This window comes from Carcharhinus amblyrhynchos, unplaced genomic scaffold, assembly GCF_965287045.1.
Source record: "Carcharhinus amblyrhynchos unplaced genomic scaffold, sCarAmb.v2.hapA scaffold_37, whole genome shotgun sequence".
NCBI lineage: Eukaryota > Metazoa > Chordata > Chondrichthyes > Carcharhiniformes > Carcharhinidae > Carcharhinus > Carcharhinus amblyrhynchos.
In genome coordinates this window covers 5,528,413-5,547,988 of record NW_027649778.1, presented here as the reverse complement: position 1 = coordinate 5,547,988, position 19,576 = coordinate 5,528,413, and the positions used below count along the sequence as shown (strand labels likewise).

At 45.4% G+C, this 19,576-nt stretch overlaps 1 protein-coding gene across 1 annotated transcript in view; it reads left to right on the top strand.

Moving 5' to 3' along the window:
- The window catches only part of LOC145362282 (BTB/POZ domain-containing protein 7-like), a 104,063-nt gene that overhangs the window by 47,091 nt on the left and 37,396 nt on the right, over window positions 1-19,576 (top strand). Inside the window, exons 5-6 of the mRNA XM_080218368.1 lie at window positions 7,653-7,728; window positions 15,841-16,001. Of these exons, the coding sequence (XP_080074494.1) occupies window positions 7,653-7,728; window positions 15,841-16,001 (237 nt within the window). The remainder of the gene's footprint in view (window positions 1-7,652; window positions 7,729-15,840; window positions 16,002-19,576) is intronic.

Here is a 19,576-nt window from a genome sequence, read left to right as displayed (position 1 = left end):
TTTGGATGCTAAAGGAATCTTGGGGATATGGGGCTAACACAGAAAGATTGTGTTGAAGGTGAAGAGCAGTCATGATCTTGGATGGTGGAGCAGGCTTAAAAGGGCTGAATGGCCCACTTGCCCTGTCTCTAGTGTTCTTAAGGAAGTGAGGAGAGTTTTCACCTGGAAAACATAGAATCCCTTCAGACAGAAGGAGGCTATTCGGCCCATCGAGTCTGCACTGACCACAATCCCACCCAGGCCCTATCCTCACTTAGTTACCCTGCTAACGCCTCTAATCTATCACATCCCAGGACACTAAGGGTTAATTTAGCATGACCAATCAACCTAATCTGCACACCTTTGGACTTTCATCCTTTCGTTTCTCCTCAACATTTCATCTCAGTCAGTGGTTGGGCAGCATAGTGGCACAGTGGTTAGCACTGCTGCCTCACAGCACCAGGGAACTGGGTTCAGTTCCGACCTCGGGTGACTTTCTGTGCGGAGTTTGAACATTCTCCCTGTGTCTCGTTTCCTCCCACAGTCCAAAAATGTGCGGGTTAGTTGGATTGGCCGTGCTCAATTGCCCCTTAATATCGGGGGATTAGCAGGGTAAATACTTGGGGTTATGGAATAGGAGCTTGTTGTCCATGCAGGCTCAAGAAGCCATTTGGCCCATTTCTGCACTGTAGGGATTCTATGAATACATGTAAAACAAATTAACCAGTGATCTTTTTCATTGTTTAAGGGATCTATGTGAATAAATTGGCATCTGTTTGCCCAAGTTTGTTTATTAGTCAAGTAAAGCTTACATTAGCACTACAATAAAGTTACTGTGAAATTTCCCTAGTTGTCACACTTTGGCGCCTGTTCGGGTCAGTGCAGCTAACCAGCGCGTCTTTCGGACTATGGGAGGAAACCAGAGCACCCGGACGAAACCCACACAAAGATGGGGAGAACATGCAGACTCAGCACAGACAGTGACCAAAGCTGGGAATTGAACCTGGGTCCCTGGCGCTGTGAAGCAGCAGTGCTAATCACTGTGCTGCCCTCGCCCTGCAGGGTGAGATTAGTGGAAAAGTTGCTGCGTTGAGATACAGTGTATATGATTTCACATACCCCCATGGCAGATTAAGAATCTGAATGCAGTTTTATTTTTTAAAGAATACAGTGACTGTGAAACAATCTGATGTTTTTGTTTTAATAAAAGCAGCAAACTAGGTTACTAGGTCAGGAAGGAAGCTTATTGTCCTTTTGCTATTAAGGTGAGCACTTGTCACAATTGACAATAACAGAGATGTAACTTTTAGATTAACGGGCTGATTTTGAAGATCCACAATGCAAATGTCCAAGCAGGGAAGTCAACATCCTTCTTGTCATTTGTAGTCTTCATTTTGTATTTCAATTGTGCCAGTAGCAGGGCTAGAGTTGAAGGACAGACATGCAATTGGACTTCTCGTTGTGTCTCTGTCAGGGGTTAACATCTGAATGAGGGACTCATGTTTCCTGTACAACTGGATGTTGTATCTAACAGATATTGTCTCAAATACTGTATTTTCCAGCCAGTGTGCACCACCGTGCTACTAATTTAGCTTATTTTAACAATGTTGTTGCTATTAGAGACCTTATCATACTGACATTGTCCACAAAATGGCTATGCTAGATAGTAACCAAATTTGATCTAACCTAATCTAGATAATTTATCTGATTTTTTTTTTAAGCAAATATATCTGCATAAGTAACTTGTAGATCATAGAATGATAACAGTGCAGAAGGAGGCCATTTGGTCCAAGTCTGCAGTGACCACAATCCCACCCAGGCCCTATCCCCATAACCTCATGAGTACCCTAGGTAGTCCCCCCAACACTAAGGGGCAATTTAGCATGGCCAATCTAGCATAGCCAATCCACTTAACTCTCACATCTTTGGACTGTGGGAGAAAACTGGAGCATCCAAAGGAAACCCATGCAGACATGGTGGGAACATGCAGAATCCACATAGTGACCCGAGCAGGGAATTGATCCTGGGTCCCTGGTGCTGTGAGGCTGCAGTGCTGACCACTGTGCCACCATGCCACCCTGATACAAGACAGTGCAAGAGTGAAAGCATTGATCACTGATCTTTTTGAAACTTGTATCACTTTCTTCTAGTACTTTTACACTGAGAGGTTTAACATCTGCCTCTATATTGAACATAAGAAAAAGGAGCAGGAGTAGGCCATCTAGCCCTTCGAGCCTGCCCCACCATTCAATAAGATCATGGCTGATCTGAAGTGGATCAGTTCCACTTTCCCGCTTTCTCCCCATAACCCTTAATTCCACCCACCACCCTCAGTGTAAAAGAACAAAGACTGCAAGACTAGAGTAAACCTCTTCAGTTGTCTGTGATGTGCATACTTATTCAGCATTCTTCTTGGGACAGTACTGAGTCTGGCAATTCCACTTTGGTTTTGCGATCAGCTTAGGTCAGGCCCTGGAGCCTTTGTAGCCTGAAATGTGCCCTCAGCCATCAGTGATTCAGTGGCTGGTGTTCTCGCCTATGAAAACTGTGTAATGTGGGACCCATTCTAGGACTTGAGCCAAAGGGAAATCTAGGCTAGCACCCCAATACAGCACTGACGGCGTGCAGCGCTATCAGAAATGCTGTTTTGCAGATGGAATGTTAAACAGTGGCCCACTGTGCCCCCCATGTGGGTGTTAAAAATAGCAAGAAGTCTCACAACACCAGGTTAAAGTCCAACAGGTTTATTCGGCACCAAAATCCACTAGTTTTAGGAGCACTACACCTTTGTCAGGTGAGTGGGAGTTCTGTTAACAAACAGGGCATATAAAGACACAAACTCAATTTACAAAATAGTGGTTGGAATGCGAGACTTTATAGGCAAGAGAGCTCTCTGGCCCCTAACACTCTGTTCACTCACATTGTCTGTACCTTTGAGACTTGATTACCTGTAAAGACAAACATTCCAACTATTATTTTGTAAATTGAGTTTGTGTCTTTATATGCCCACTTTGTGAATAGAACTCCCACTCTCCTGATGAAGGAGCAGCAGGCGCTCCGAAAGCTAGGGGATTTTGCTACCAGATAAACCTGTTGGACTTTAACCTGGTGCTGTGAGACTTCTTACTGTGTTTACCCCAGTCCAACTCCGGCATCTCCGCATCATGATGTTAAAAATCCCACAGCACTGCTTTAAAGAAGAACTGGGAAGTTATTCTGATCTTCTGGTCAACATTTATCCCTCAGTCAGCATCCCAAAACACATGATCTTGTCATTATGGCATTGCTGATTATGGGAGCTTACTGTGCACAAATTGGCTGCCACATTTCTGATGCTACAACAACAATGAAGCTTCAGAAGTGTACCGCATTGGTCTGTAATTTCCCTTTGGTTATCATAGAATCTGTACAGTGAAGAAGGGGGCCATTCAGCCCACCGAGTCTGCACTGACAACAATCCCACCTCGGCCCTATCCCCATAACCCTACATATTTAGTCCTTTAATCCCTCTAAGCTACACATCCCGGGACACTAAGCAGCAATTTAGCGTGGCAAATTCACCTGACCCACACATCTTTGGAGTGTGGGAGGAAACCGGAGCACCCAGAGGAAACCCACGGAGATACTGGGAAAATGTGCAAACTCTGCACAGTCAGTGACCCAAGCTGGGAATTGAACCCAGGCCCCTCGTGCTGTGAGGCAGCAGTGCTAACCATTGTGCCACCATGCTGCCCTATGTTATGGAGGGGGCTTCTAAATAAAGAAAACCATTACCCAGTGACTTCTACACACACACATGTCCAGTGAGCATCAGAGTTTTATCTTGTGTTGGGATGCCCAGAGTTATGTATGGTGCTGTGTAAATGCAAGTCTTTTGTTCTTTAATATTAAGAGATCAATGCTAAGGTAGCTGTAGTGTCGCTTTAAAGTGCTGTGGAGTTGCTTTTCCTTTTTTATTTTAATTTGTCAAGATTTGATGTTCAGCAGGAAAGAAAAAAACTTTAGAAGCAAGGGTTTTCTTTTTTCTTGTGTGCGTGGTTTGGAGTATTCTGGGGTGGGAGCTGGCATTACTGGAAGAACACTTGTCTAGGCTTGTAAAGAATCTGTATACTCACAAGAGCTGTGCACTTTGATCAGCAGATTGTCAAGCTATCTCCTGTTCTCCTCTTTAAAACACTCTCTTTGAAGTGTTTTTAGCCTGTTCCTCTAATCAAGGCTGTTTGCCTCCAAAGGGGTACTTGAGAGCAAACCGCTTCGAGGGAAGAGCAGTGTATTTTCTTTGTAAAACGCTGTATTGATGGAACTATATCATTAGCCGAGTATGTTTTAATTTTAAACTGTCAAAAGAGCAGCTTCAAATATTTTGTGTTAAGTCATGTGGAACCAGGAGCCTGTGGGATATGTTTTATATTTGCAGCTTCCAGTATGCGATAAAACTCTCTGATGTTCGCCAGACATCTGTATGTTTGCGAAAGTTGCTGGCTTAACAATTTTCTTCATTTAACGATCCTCCTTCATAACCAGCAAAGGGAAATCACAGTATCCCCATCTGAATGACATAATCAGTGTGAATTTTCTTTTTAATTCACTTGTGGGATGTGGGCATCACTGGCTGGTCAGCATTTATTGCCCATTCCTAAGGGCAGTTGAGTGTCAACACATTGCTGTGGCCCTGGAGTCACGTGTAGGCCAGACTGGGTAAGGACAGCAGATTTCCTTTTTGAAGGACATTAAAGTTGTAAAGTTCATTTATTAGTGTCACAAGTAAGGCTGACATTAACACTTCAATGAAGTTACTGTGAAAATCCCCTAGACGCCACACTCTGACACCTGTTCGGGTTCACTCAGGGAGAATTTAGCATGGCCAACGCATCTAAGCATTTTCGGACTGTGGGAGGAAACTGGAACACCAGGAGAAAACCCATGCAGACATGGGGAGGACGTTCAGTCTGTGCACAGACAGCGGCCTAAGCCGGGAATCAAACTCATCCCTGGTGCTGTGAGGCATCAGTGCTAACCATTGTGCCATTAGCGAACCAGATGGTATTTTTCTGACAATCGACAGTGGCCATCAGTAGATTCTTAATTCCATATAGTTTTTATTGAATTCAAATTCCACCATCTTCCGTGATGGGATTTGAACCCGGGTTCCTAAAACATTAGCTAAGTTTCTGGATTAATAATCTAGTGATAATACCACTAGGCCATTGTCTTATATGTTATATGTTAAATGTGACATTGGGCCACATGGGGTGTATTAAATCAATGACCAGTAGCTTGGTTAAAGAGATCTTTTCCCCTTTATGTTTTGGAAACTTTGATCAATTCACTATTAATCTTAAATAATGGAGAACGCCACCTTGGTTTTTGTACCGAGTCCTTGTAATTTACTCTCTGGAGTCCAGTGATCATTCTAGTAAATTGACACTGCACTCCCTTCAAGGCCAGTGTATCCTGCCAAGTTCAAAAGATATGGGAGCAGAATTAGGCCATTCCTAATGCCCAGAATCAAACACTGTCCTCTAAGTGTGTGTTTAACTCAAGCTAAGCCAAATTATGACTGTTAACCCCTTGTATCATAAGCATGTGTAGCCGGACTATCCTTTGGAGCAATCCCAGACTGCAAAACTGAACCAGTTCCAGCTTCAGGCAGTCACGATATCATCCGTTCAGGGTGGTGAGGGCAAAACACAAGTTTGGGTTTGTTCTTGTGATCAGTTGGCACGTGCTATATGGGGACATGTATAAATGGCACATATCTTCGGGTGTGGTATGACACAAACACACAGCTGCTGCCGCGCCCCCCCCCCCCCCCCCCAACTGAAAATTCAAAGGTACATCACTGGCATCCCTAACATCTGGACTGTTTGCAGCCTTGGTATCATTCAACTGAGCCAAGCTTCTAACCTTGTGTGCGTGCCCTCACTGAGACTGCCCATTTCTACCTTAGTAACTTTGCACCTCTATAAACTAGACTAGGCTACTTGACTAAACCAAAACACTCCTGGCTGGTCTCCCATATTCTGCCCTCTTTACTTTTATTTAAAAAAAACCTTGCGGTCAGCCAAAATTCTGCTATCCCATTCCCCTATCATCCCCAATGGGCGACACGGTGGCACAGTGGTTGGCAGTGCTGCCTCACAGCACTAGTGACTCGGGTTCGATTCCCAGCTTGGATCACTGTGTGGAGCTTCCACCTTCTCCCCGTGTCTGCGTGGTTTTCCTCCGGGTGCTCTGGTTTTCTCCCACAGTCTGAAAGATATAGAAACCCTACAGTGCAGAAGGAGATAATTTGGCCCATCGAGTCTGTATCGACAACAATCCCACCCAGGCCCTATTCCCGTAACCCCACATATTTACCCCGCTAACCCCACTAACCTACACATCCCGGGACACTAAGGGACAATTTAGCATGGGCAATGCATCTAACCTGCGCCCTTTTGGACTGTGGGAGGAAACTAGAGTGCTCAGTGCTAGTTATGTGGATTGGCTATTGCTAAATTCTCCCTCAGTGTACCCAAAGAGGTGCCAGAGTGTGGCGACTAGGGGATTTTCACAGCAAGTTCATTGCAGTGTTAATGTAAACTGACTTATGACACTAAATAAATAAACGCTTGCTGACCCTAAGTTGGCTGACAGTGCAGCGTCATTTCAATTGTAAACTTCTCATCCTTGTTCATAACCCATGTAATCTTCCTCCAGCTCGATCACGCTGAGATACTTCATCTGCTCTCTTCTCGCTTGGGCCTCCCTGATCTTAATCGTTCCAGGATTGGTGGCCGTGACTTTAGCTGTCTAAATCCCAAATCTCTGTGTCTCACTTTCCTCCTTTAACCAAGGTTTTTGTCAAAACCGAGAAAGCTGGAAAATCTCAGCAGGCCTGACATCGTTTGTAGCAGCTATGATGTGGAGATGCTGGCTTTGGACTGGGGTAAGTACAGTAAGAAGTCTCACAACATCTTCAGGTGGGCTTGTTCGCCTAAAGAAGGAGTGACGCTCCAAGCTTGTGCTACCAAATAAACTTGTTGGACTTCAACCTGGTGTTGTGAGAATTCTTACTGAGCATCTGTGGACACAGATAAGAAGTCTCACAATACCAGGTTAAAGTCAACAGGTTTACTTGGAATCACAAGCTTTTAGAATGCTGCTCCTTCGTCAGGTGAGTGGAGGATTATGAAGGAGCAGTGCTTCAAAAGCTCGTGATTCCAAATGAACCTGTTGAACTTTAAGCTGAGACTTCTTACTGTGCCCACCTCAGTCCAATGCTTGCATCTCCACATCAAAGCATGTGTGGAGAGTTGTGACAAAGTGTCATCCTGACTCGAAACGTTGGCTCTATTCTCTCTCCACAGATGCTGTTGGACCTGCTGAGATTTTCCAGCATTTGCTGTTTCAGATTCCAGCTTCCGCAGTATTTTGCCTTTAAGTTTTTGGTCATATGTCCTCTTATGTGACTCAGTGTCCTATTCTAATAATTTTCCTACGAGGCCCCAGAACATTTTTGTAATAAAAGGTGCAATGTAAATATTTGTTGTTGGTCGAACTGTACTCCAGAGAGAGAGAGAGACAGCATCTTTGCCAGAGGAGGGTAGCAAAAGGGAACAGTAAAAATAAGCTGTGATTCTGATGCTGACATGGTGCCTCTTTCTTTCCCCACCCCCTAATCCTTGCAGGCAAGTGAACATGATATCCTGAAGGCTGTGATTAAATGGGCTGAACACCAGCTGGCCAAGCGTCTGTCGAATGAAGGTAAGTTATGTGCCAGTGTATGAGTGATTTGCTAGCCTGCAGCCCTGGGGGCACCTGCCAGTCCAGCTCCTCGGGCCTAGTCGCTTTCTGTTGCTTTTTCATCGTCTAACAGTTTTGAGCTACTCATTGCTGTTAACTGTAGAATAAGAGAGAGCATTTTTGTACAGTCAGGCAATAGACATGTTGATGGGATCCATATCACCCCCACCCCACCCCACCCCTCCAATCCCAACAGAACTATCAGCTTTGAAGTTCCGTGCTTGGCATGGTAACACACAAATCTTGTCCAGCCCCACTCCTCCTCCACCTGAGATGTAACTTTTATTTTGCTGCATTGTTGGAGTTGATTAGTTGGGTTGGCTAAATCGCTTGTGTGCCACAGAATGAAGCCACTGGCTTGATACCCGTACTTGCTGAGAAAGTTTACAGTGCCTTATCATAGAATCCCTTTGTTGCCGAAGGTGGCCATTCGGCCCGTTGCGTCTGCACTGACCTCAATCCCACCCAGGCCCTATTCCCTTAACCCCATGTATTTACCCTACTAGTCCCCGTGACACTAAGGGGCAATTTAGCATGGCCAATCCACCTAACCTGCACATCTTTCGGACAGTGGGAGGAAACCGGAGCACCCGAAAAAACCCATGCAGACATGGGGAGAATATGCAGACTCCGCACAGACAGTGACCCAAGGCCAGAATTGAACCTGAATCTCTGGTGCTGTGAGGCAGCTGTGCTAACCACTGTGCCACTGCTGCCCAAAGTCACCATAGGCTGCTTTCCCTTTTGAGAGTCACCACACCTCAGGCAAGGGGTAAGGTTCAGAAGGCGAGGTCTTCGTGAGTAACCTCAGCTGGTATGGGAATTGAATCCACGCTTTTGGCATAGCTCCACATTACTGTCCAGCCTACTGAGTTAAACCACTGGCCTTCTTGTACAGTTTGGCCATAGAAATGTGGTTTTGATCCGAACCCCCGCCTTGAGAGCTGTCCACCACGTTGCTTTGAGTTTGGAGTCACGTGTAGAACAGACCAGATAAAGATGGAAGATTTTCTTTCTGAAAGAAACCAGATGGGTTTTTAATGAGTTGATGGTAGTTTCACACTGGCATTACCAAGACTAGCTTTCAAGCCCCTTGAATTTATTAATTGAGTTTAAATTTCAGCAGCTGCTGTGGTGGGATTTGAACCCATGCCCCTAGTTTATTAGCCTGGTTTATTAGTCCACTGATATTACCATCACTCCATTATCTCTCTCCATTGCCCAGTGAGGCTGAGAGCAATTGCAGTATTCCTGCCTGAACAGAACCGGTAATTTTGAAGTTGGGAGGATTTCCTGGTCAGTGTAGCTTAAAGCTTACTAAATAAGCCTGAGTGTGTTTCTGGAGTGGATGGGAAACTGTCTACACTTTGGATGCCATCATCTGTTGATCTATCAGCTGTCGCATCTATAATCTCTGGAATTCCCCTTCCTCTCCTTTGCCAACTCTCCCCTCCGTGTAAAACTTTCCTTAAAACCTACTTCTCTGACCCAAGCTTTTAGACACCAGTCCTGATATCTCCTCATGTGGCCTAATGTCAAATCTTTAGCTGATGACATTCATGTGAAATGACTTGAGATGTTTGCCTATGTTAAGTGGAAGCTCTTGCTGAGATGGTCCTATGCTTCAGTAACCAGCTGGTACTCATTCTCTTGTTCACACACCAAGTGTAGCCGCTTAGGGGTGAGGTGCCACAGGCCTAAGGATGTAAGAACCAAGGAAAGTATAGCATATAAACAGGCCCATCGGCCCTCCAAGCATGTGCCGATCATGATGCCTGCCTAAACTAAAACCGTATGCACTTAGAGTCCATATTCTTCCATGCCCATCCTATTCATCTATATGCCCCTTAAATGCCACTATCATACCTGCTGTTGTGGGCAGTGTGTTCCAGACATTCACCACCCTCTATACAAAAATTTGCCTTGCGCATCTCCTCTAAACTTTTCCCCATGCACCTTAAACCTACGTTCCCGAGTACTTGACTTTTCCACCTTAGGAAAGAGCATCTGACTGTTCACTCTGTCCATGCCACTCATAAATCTTGTAAACCTGCCAGCCACATCTTCAGAAGGGCAAGGAAACTCTCCGCTTTATACAATGTTTTGTACTGTTTTTCCATGTCTTTTCTTCTCCTGTCAATTTATTGCACTTCCAAATTGACAACCTTGAGAATAAATTGACTTGTGTGTGAAATTTTTTTTGTTAAAACCCACGTTGAACGTAGGCTAATGCGAAGTTTGGTGGTTTTACTTTAACGCATCGAAGGGCTGTTTGAAGTAATGTAATAATTAATAGGTGTGGGTGGCTCCTTTTACAAAGCAGCAATAGCTGAGTCTGGATGATTGCATGTGTCGACTAGTTTGGAGCCAGATTCAATGCATGTTGGCACTTGTCTTGCTGTGATCATAATTGCTTTTATTTGTGCAGCACTGACACCTGAATTAACACACTGCAGCATGCACTGAGCTTGCTTATATACTTTGTCTTGCTTTTATTATTATTTATCACACCTTTATATCATAGTGATACGAAAAACCTTCACTGCCACAACTCTAGAGACACCCCCTTCTCCTGACCCCCTCCCATTTTTATTTGTTGTCTGCTTGGGACCTGAAATGTGCAATTATTTGTCAGAGGTCTAATTTGAACAAAACCTGGTACCTCTAGATCAGCATTTCATTAAAACAGCATCGTCAGGATCCCTAGTTTACGATAATTGAAACTGCCAAATTCTAGTCTTATTGCACTGAACATAAGAACATAAGAAATAGGAGCAGAAGTAGGCCATCCAGCCCTTCGAGCCTGCCCCGCCATTCAATAAGATCATGGCTGATCTGTCGCTGCTCAGTTCCACTTTCCCGCCCTCTCCCCATAACCCTTAATCCCCTCTCCTATCAAAAACCCATCAACCCGCGTCTTAAAAATATTTAGCGAGGCAGCCTCCACCACTTCAACGGGCAGAGAATTCCAGAGATTCACCACCCTTTGAGTGAAGAAGTTCCTCCTCAACTCCGTTCTAAACCGCCCCCCTTTTATCTTGAGGCTGTGCCCCCTAGTCCTATTGTCTTTTTTGAGCAGGAAGAGTCTCTCCACCTCTATCCTATCCATCCCATTCATCATCTTATACGTCTCAATGAGATCTCCTCTCATTCTTCTAAACTCTAACGAGTACAAGCCCAATTTATTCAGCCTCTCCTCATAGCTCAACCCCCTCAACTCCGGTATCAGCCTAGTAAACCTCCTCTGCACTCCCTCCAAGGCCAAAATATCTTTGCGCAGGTGCGGCGCCCAAAACTGCACACAGTACTCCAGCTGCGGCCTCACCAATGCCCTGTACAGCTGCAGCAAGACCTCCCTACTTTTATATTCAATCCCCCTTGCTATGAAGGCCAGCATCCCATTCGCCTTCCTGACCACCTGCTGCACCTGCAAGCTGGGTTTTTGCGACTCATGCACAAGGACCCCGAGGTCCCTCTGCACCGTCGCCTGCTGCAGTTTTTCGCCTCGTAAGTAATAGTCCTTCCTACCATTTTTCCTACCAAAGTGGACCACCTCACACTTGCCAACATTAAATTCCATTTGCCATTTCCTGGCCCATTCGCCCAGCCTATCTAGATCCTTCTGAAGACTCTCCACACCCTCCGCACAATTTGCCGTTCCCCCAATCTTGGTGTCATCAGCAAATTTCGACACTCTACACTCGGTTCCCTCCTCCAGATCATCTATATAAATGGTAAATAGCTGAGGCCCCAGCACCGACCCCTGGGGCACTCCACTAGTCACCATCCGCCAATCCGAATAGCACCCGTTGACCCCCACTCTCTGCCTCCTATTTGACAACCAATCCTCTATCCATGCTAACACCCTACCCCCAACTCCATGTCCCTCGACCTTCTGCAATAACCTCTTGTGAGGCACTTTGTCAAACGCTTTCTGAAAATCTAGAAAGACCACATCCACCGGCTCTCCTCTATCCACCGCCCTAGACACATCCTCATAGAACTCCAGTAAATTTGTCAGACACGACTTCCCTTTAATGAAACCGTGCTGCGTCTGCTCTATCAAGCAATTCCCTTCAAGATGCCTCGCAATTTCCTCTTTAATGACAGATTCTAACATTTTACCTACCACAGATGTTAAACTAACTGGCCTATAATTCCCCGCCTTTTGCCTGGCACCCTTCTTAAACAACGGCGTAACATTAGCCGTTTTCCAATCATCCGGCACTTCCCCGGAATCCAGCGACGTTTGGAAAATAACCACCAAGGCATCCACTATCACCTCCGCCATTTCTTTCAGAACCCTCGGATGCATTCCATCCGGTCCTGGGGACTTGTCCACAATCAGCCCCTCCAGTCTGTCGAGCACCGCCTTTCTAGTAACAGTAATGTCATTAAGACCCTCCAGTCCTACCACCTTTCTATCGCTAACACCCGGCAAATTATTCACGTCCTCCTCCGTGAAGACAGAAACAAAAAAGTTATTCAATACCTTAGCCATATCCCCATCCCCTACCACTAGGTCCCCTTTCTCATCCTCTAAAGGACCAACATTCACCCTAGCCAGCCTCTTCCTTTTTATATATTTATAAAAACTCTTGCTATCCTTTTTTATATTAAGCGCTAGCCCAGCTTCATAGTTTCTCCTACCCTTCCTTATCAACTTCTTTGTCAATCTTTGTTGACATTTAAACCTCTCCCAATCCTCTTCTCGCCCACTACTCTTAGCTACTCTAAATTCCTCCGCTTTTAGTTTAACACTTTCCTTCACCTCCTTTGTTATCCACGGCTTATTACCTCTCCTCCTACTATCCTTTTTGACCATCGGAATAAATTTCCGTTGAGCACCAAGAAAGATCTCCTTAAAGATCCTCCACTGCTCCTTAACAGACCCTCCCTCCAACGCGCTCTCCCAGTCCACATTCGCCAATTCTTCTCTCATCCTACCGTATTTCCCTCTATTCAAATTATTCAAAGCACTGGATTCTAGAATTTTTTTTTCCCTCCTTAGAATAAATAGAACAGGAAAAGCTCATTCAGGCCGTGCTCCATTCCAGCTCCCCCTCTAATTAATTATCACCATTATTCCTTGTGTTTATCTAGCCTCGGATAAATGTGCCTATTCTGTTCATCTTGACGCGTTTGATAACAAGAACATAAGAAATAGGAGCAGGAGTAGGTCATCTAGCCCTGCGAGCCTGCCCCGCCATTCAATAAGATCATGGCTGATCTGAAGTGGATCAGTTCCACTTTCCCACTCTCTCCCCATAACCCTTAATTCCCTTGTCTGTCAAAAACCTATCTACCCGTGACTTAAATATATTTAGCGAGGTAGCCTCCACTACTTCAACGGGCAGAGAATTCCAGAGATTCACCACCCTTTGAGTGAAGAAGTTCCTCCTCAACTCTGATCTAAACTGCCCCCCTTATCTCGAGGCTGTGCCCTGTAGTCCTGCTATCCTTTCTAAGTGGGGAGAATCTCTCTACCTCTACCCTATCCATCCCTTTCATTATCTTATACGTCTCTGAGATCCCCCCTCAGCCTTCTAAACTCCAGTGAGTACAGACCCAGTCTATTTAGTCTCTCTTCATAGTCCAACCCCCTCATCTCCGGTATCAGCCTAGTGAACCTCCTCTGCACTCCCTCCAAGGCCAAAATATCCTTGCGCAAGTGCAGCGACCAAAACTGCACACAGTACTCCAGCTGCGGCCTCACCAGTGCCCTGTACAATTGCAGCAAGACCTTCCTGCTTTTAATTCTAACCCCCTCGCTATAAAGGCCAGCATCCCTTTCGCCTTCTTGATCACCTGCAGACTGGGTTTTTGCGACTCATGCACAAAGACCCCCAGGTCCCTCTGCACCGTAGAATGCTGCAGCTTTTCGCCCTTCAAATAGTAGTCCCTCCTACTATTATTCCTGCCAAAGTGGATAACCTCACACTTGCTAACATTGTACTCCATCTGCCAGGTCCTCGCCCACTTGCTCAGCCTGTCCAGATCCCTCTGCAGACTTTCCACACCCTCCGCGCAATTTGCTTTTCCACTCATCTTCTTGTCATCAGCAAGTTTCGTCACCCTACACTCAGCCCCCTCCTCCAGATCATCTATATAAATGGTAAATAGCTGAGGCCCCAGCACCGAAGCCTGCGGCACTCCACTAGTCACCAACTGCCAATCAGAAGAGCACCCATTGATACCAACTTTCTGCCTCCTATTAGACAACCAATCTTCTATCCACGCTAACACCTTAACCCCAACTCCATGCACCCCAACCTTCTGAAGCACCCTTTTGTGAGGCACCTTATCAAACGCATTTTGAAAATCTAGAAACACCACATCCACTGGTTCCCCTCTGTCCACCGCACTAGTCACATCCTCATAGAAATCCAATAAATTTGTCAAACACGACTTCCCCTTAATGACGTGCTGACGTGCTGCGTCTGCTCTATCAAACCATTCCTTTCCAGGTGCCTCGCTATTTCTTCTTTGATGACGGATTCAAGCATTTTTCCAACTACAGACGTTAAACTAACCGGCCTATAATTCCCTGCCTTTTGTCTGCTACCTTTATTAAACAGCAGCGTAACATTAGCCGTTTTCCAATCTTCCGGCACTTCCCCGGAGTCCAGCGAATTTTGGTAAATAATCACTAAGGCATCCACTATCACCTCTGCCATTTCCTTCAGAACCCTGGGATGCATTCCATCCGGTCCTGGGGATTTGTCCACCATCAGTCCCGTTAGTCTATCAAGCACTACCTCTCTAGTGACAGTAATTGCATTCAGGCCCTCAACTCCTACCATCCTTCTATCTTTAATATCCGGCAAACTATTAGCGTCCTCCTCCGTGAAGACCGAGGCAAAAAACTTATTTAAGGCCTCAGTCATTTTCTCATCTCCCACCACTAAATCCCCCCTCTCATCCTCTAAGGGTCCAACATTCACTCTAGCCAGCCTCCTCCTCTTTATATATTTGTAAAAACTCTTACTGTCCTTTTTTATATTAGTGCTAGTTTAGCTTCATAGTCTGTCCTTCCTTTCTTTATCTTTATTCTTTCATAGTTTATCCTTTCTTTATTCTTGATATTAGAGTCATGGAGTTTTACAGGACAAAAACAGGCCCTTCAGCCCATCATGTCTGTGCTGGGCATCAAGCACCTATCTGTGCTCCATTGTGTGGAGTTTGCACATTCTCCCCATGTCTGTGTGTTTTTCCTCCAGGTGCTCTGGTTTCCTCCCGCACTGCAAAGATGTGCAGATTAGATGGATTAGCCATGCTAAATTGTCCCTTAGTATCCAAAGATGTGCAGGTTAAGTGGATTAGCTGTGTTATATTGCCCCTTAGCGTCTAAAGATGTGCGGGTTAGGTGGATTAGCTGTGACGTATTGCCCCTTAGCGTCCAAAGATATGCAGGTTAGGTGGATTAGCTATGGGAAATATGTGGGGTTGCGGGGATAGGGCCTGCATAAGACCCTTTGTCAGTGTCCCAAAGTTAGGGGGAATTAACAGGGTGAATACATGGATTACGAGGTTAGGGCCTGGCTAAGTTGCTGTGTCGAGCGTTGGTGCAGACTTAATGGGCCAAATGGTATCTATGACTCTATTCTAATCCCATTTCCCAACCCTTGGTCTATAGTTTTGTACACTAGGGTGCTTTGAATGCTCGACTAAATGTTTCCTGGATCTTGTCATTCCTCTCTCTTTTTTATCGTGATGTTTTGTATTGAATGTTCCAGCCATTGTTCAAATCAGCAGAGAATTTTATTTAATCCTTGGGTAAACAAGTGTTGTCTTAAGTTGGATGAACGAGACGAGCGGGTGACAGATTCTAACCCCGAGAAGGTGAAGAAGGCAGAGATTTTAGAAAATTTAGAAAATGCCACATGTTAGCAGACATGTCAAAGGGAAGGAGAAATCCTAGAATGGGCTACCATGCTGTAACTGCAGCTGAGAGCAGGGCTGCACTTGCCCTCTTGGGCTGGCCAAGGCACTTGATGCAGAAAGACTTGAAACGAAGGAGCGTTGAAAATTGTTCTGTAACCAAAGCTTGTGTTTTCCTTTCCTGTAACTCAGAGCCTAACTTGCTGAACGGGACGGCGCACAGCGTCAACAAACGTGGGGTGAAGAAACGGGACTTGGACTCTGCACAACTCCGTGAGATCATTTCTGACCTGGTACCGCATGTTCGGATTGCTCACATCCTGCCCACAAAGAGCGAGGTCCTATCTGATGCTGTAAGTGACTGCTTGTGGCAATTCCAACATAACAAGGCCATGCATGTCAGTCGTGGCTCTTTCCCAGAGTATCACCAGCTAACACCATTATCCTTCTCTCTCCCTAGGCCTCTGTATTGCCCCCCTTTATCCAATGTGTTGTTTTCCAGGGTCTTGCATTGCTCAGATTGACTGTAAAACTTACCCAGGTGACAATAGTGAATTCAATTGAAAAATAATTTTGATCAGGCTGTTTGGGAAGTTCCAAGGACAAGATGCTCTGCAAATAAAGCTCATTCTCTTGACTGATGCAACCCTCTTGTTTTCTGAGATCTACCTGGGGGAAGAAAGTATTTGAAAATTATTCCCTACGTCAAAGCCAAGAAATGAAAGAAGTCTCATCTTAGACGCTTGGTGTCAGCATTTGTCATTCCCATTTTTGGGAGCTGTTGTAGACTTACTGGCATTCTGAAGTGATTCCTTTTGTCTTTTCTGGATAATTGCTGATGTGCACAATTGATTGCAGTCAGCAGGGTTTATTACCTCTCCACTGCTTGCCTGTGCGTGCTACTGCAAAGCCAATTCCAGATTTGGGTTTTCCAGCAGTCAGTGTCATAGTATGATGCAGCGCCTTTGACCCATTGTGCCTGTGCCTTCTCTTTTTAGTAGAGCTATCTGTTGAGAAGGTTATGGCCTAGTGGTATTATTGCTAGATTATTAATCCAGAAACTCAACTAATGTTCCGGGGATCCTGCGTTCGAATCCCGCCGTGACAAATGGTGGAATTTGAATGCAATACAAAGTATCTGGAATTAAGAATCTACTGATGACCAAAACCATTGTCGATTGTCGGAAAAACCCATCTGGTTCACTAATGCCCCAAAGGAAATCTGGGAAGGAAATCTGCCATCCTTACCTGGACTGGCATAATTCCAGAACCACAGCAATGTGGTTGACTCTCAACTGCCCTCTGAAATGGCCCAGCAATGGTCCAGGGACTCGGGTTCGATTCCCGGCTTGGGTCACTCTGCGTGGAGTCTGCACGTTCTCCCTCGTGTCTGGGTTTCGCCCAGGTGCTCCGGTTTCCTCCCACAGTCTAAAAGATGTGCTGGTTAAGTGCATTGCAGTGTTAATGTAAGCCTTACTTGTGACAAGTAAAGAAACTTTGCTTTTTAAGTGTGATACCCATAATTGAAAACACTTCCAGCTGAGGCCAGACCAAAAATTTATGGTGGTTAGCATAACTTCCTTGCTTTTGTGTCTGTTAATAAAGCCATGGGACCAAACCCCTGTATCTTTTTTTATAAACAACTATCTCAACTTGTCCTGCACAACCTTCAAAAATTTGGGTCAGTGGACCCAATGAGGTGGCACAGTAGTTAGCACTGCTGTCTCACATCGTCAGGGACCTGGGTTCAATTCCAGCCACAGGTCACTGTCTGTGGGAGCTTGCACATTCTCCGTCGTGTGCATGGGTTTCCTCCATGCTCCAAAGATGTGTCAGTTAGTTAGATTCGCCATGGTAAATTGCCCCTTAGTGTCAGGAGAGTTAGGAGGGTAAATGTGTGGGGTTGCAGGGATAGGGCCTGGGTGGGATTGTTGTCAATGCAGGCTTGATGGGCCGAATGACCTCCTTCTGCACTGCAGATTCTGAGTAGACCTCCAGGTCACTGTTACTTCTCTCTGCCCCTTTTTAAAATTATGTCATATAATTTAATTTTCCTCCTGTCAGTCTTCCTACTAAAATGTGTTGCTTCAAATTCCTCAAATCACATTTGCACTGTATCTGCCAGGCCACCAGTCTGTTCTGCTGAAGTCTGTTACTGTACTCTGTTGTTTTTAAAAGTTCAATTTATTTACTAGCGTCACACATAGGCTTATATTAACACTGCAATGAAGTTATTGTGAAAATACCCTAGTCACCACAGTCAGGCACCTGTTTGGGTACATCGAGGGAGAATTTAGCACAGCCAATACATCTAACCGGCATATCTTTCGGAGGAAATCAGAGCACCCGGAGGAAACCCAGGCAGACACGAGGAGAACATGCAGACTCCATACAGACAGTGACCAGGAATCGAACCCGGGTCCCCGACATTGTGAGGCAGCAGTGCTAGCCACTGTGCCACCCCCACCATTATTCATTATTGCTGTTGTGCCCCATCTGAAAATTTGGAAATGATTCCCTCTGAATCCAGGTCATTTTAATATATGTCAAAAAGAGCTGTTGTCCTACTCGATCAGATTTTGATTTTAAAACTGAGAATGATGGGTTTTTGTTCACCGAAAGTTTAAAGGAATTTGCATCAAAGGTGGCTGTTACAAAGTTGGGGAACAACTCAGTCCCGATGTATTGAATGGCAGAACAAACCGTGTAAAATGACCTCCTCGTTTCTTGTGACAACTGTAGCATACCTCTGAAAACTCCCCTCCTGTTTTGGCGGAACAGCTGTTCACCGCTAATCTGTTTTCTCTTTCCTGGCTAGTTTCTCATCCATGGACTTCAAATGAGCCGTTTTAGAAATATAATCACGTGCTTTGCACAGTTGCTAGTATTTAGCAAATCCTTCACTATTAACTTGGAAAATGGGAACTGAGAACTACTGTTGAAATACGGCGTTCTTTGACGGGAGGAACTAAGCAGCTTTTCTGGGAATTTAAGCACTAATATATTCTCTTCAGCCTATAAAGTCATGACAGTACAAGTTGTGGCTATCCTGCTATGTTAATTATTGCTGCTCTGGTCCCTGATCCACAGACCACATTTTTGAGTAAATGCCAAGTCTTTCAAAAGCCAGGATATTTCTTTGAATTTGTTGTTGGAGCCAGCTGACTGTGTGCAATTCGCATGTTCTCCCCGTGTCAGCGTGGGTTTGCCCTCACACTCTAAAGATGTGCGGGTTAGGTGGATTGGCCATGCTAAATTGCCCCTTAGTATCGGGGTGGGGGGTCTAGCTGGATAAATGCATGGGGTTATGGGGATAGAGCTTGTAGTCAGTGTGGACTCAATGGGCTGAATGGCTGCCTCCTGCACTGTAGGGATTCTATGATTTTTGGTCAGTGGTGTGGGGAGGTGGGGGAAGGGAAGGGCTCTGTGCGAGAGGAGCGGAAGTTTAGGAAGCTTGCATTTGATCTCAAGTACTGGGTTTAGCAATGGGCCCTGTCTTTTGATCTTGATTGACGTTCAGTGGCCACAAATGGAAAATGTGTGTGGTGGTTTTGAGACTGGCTCGGCTGCAGGATTGCAGAGCTTGCTAATGCGTTGCTGCCTCGGCCATGACTTGAAGGAGAGCCATTTGGCTTGGGTGGATAAGTGTGTGAGAAATCAAACTGCGGCATGACTTAGTGCCTTCAGGAGAAGACAAAAGGGGAACGTTAATAACACAAAAGTGATGAGTTCTTTTATTTTTCTTGCTGACCTAAATGTGCTGGCAGTCCAGCAGTGACTTATTTGAAGCTCTTGTTCTTGTGTTCAAATCCCGAAAGGCTCCACCCCATTCTATCTCTGTGACCTCCCCCAGTCCTATGATATTTCAGTTTCTCAAACTCTCTGGCCTCCCGTGCATCTCCAAATTCCCCTACCGCCTTTACAGATG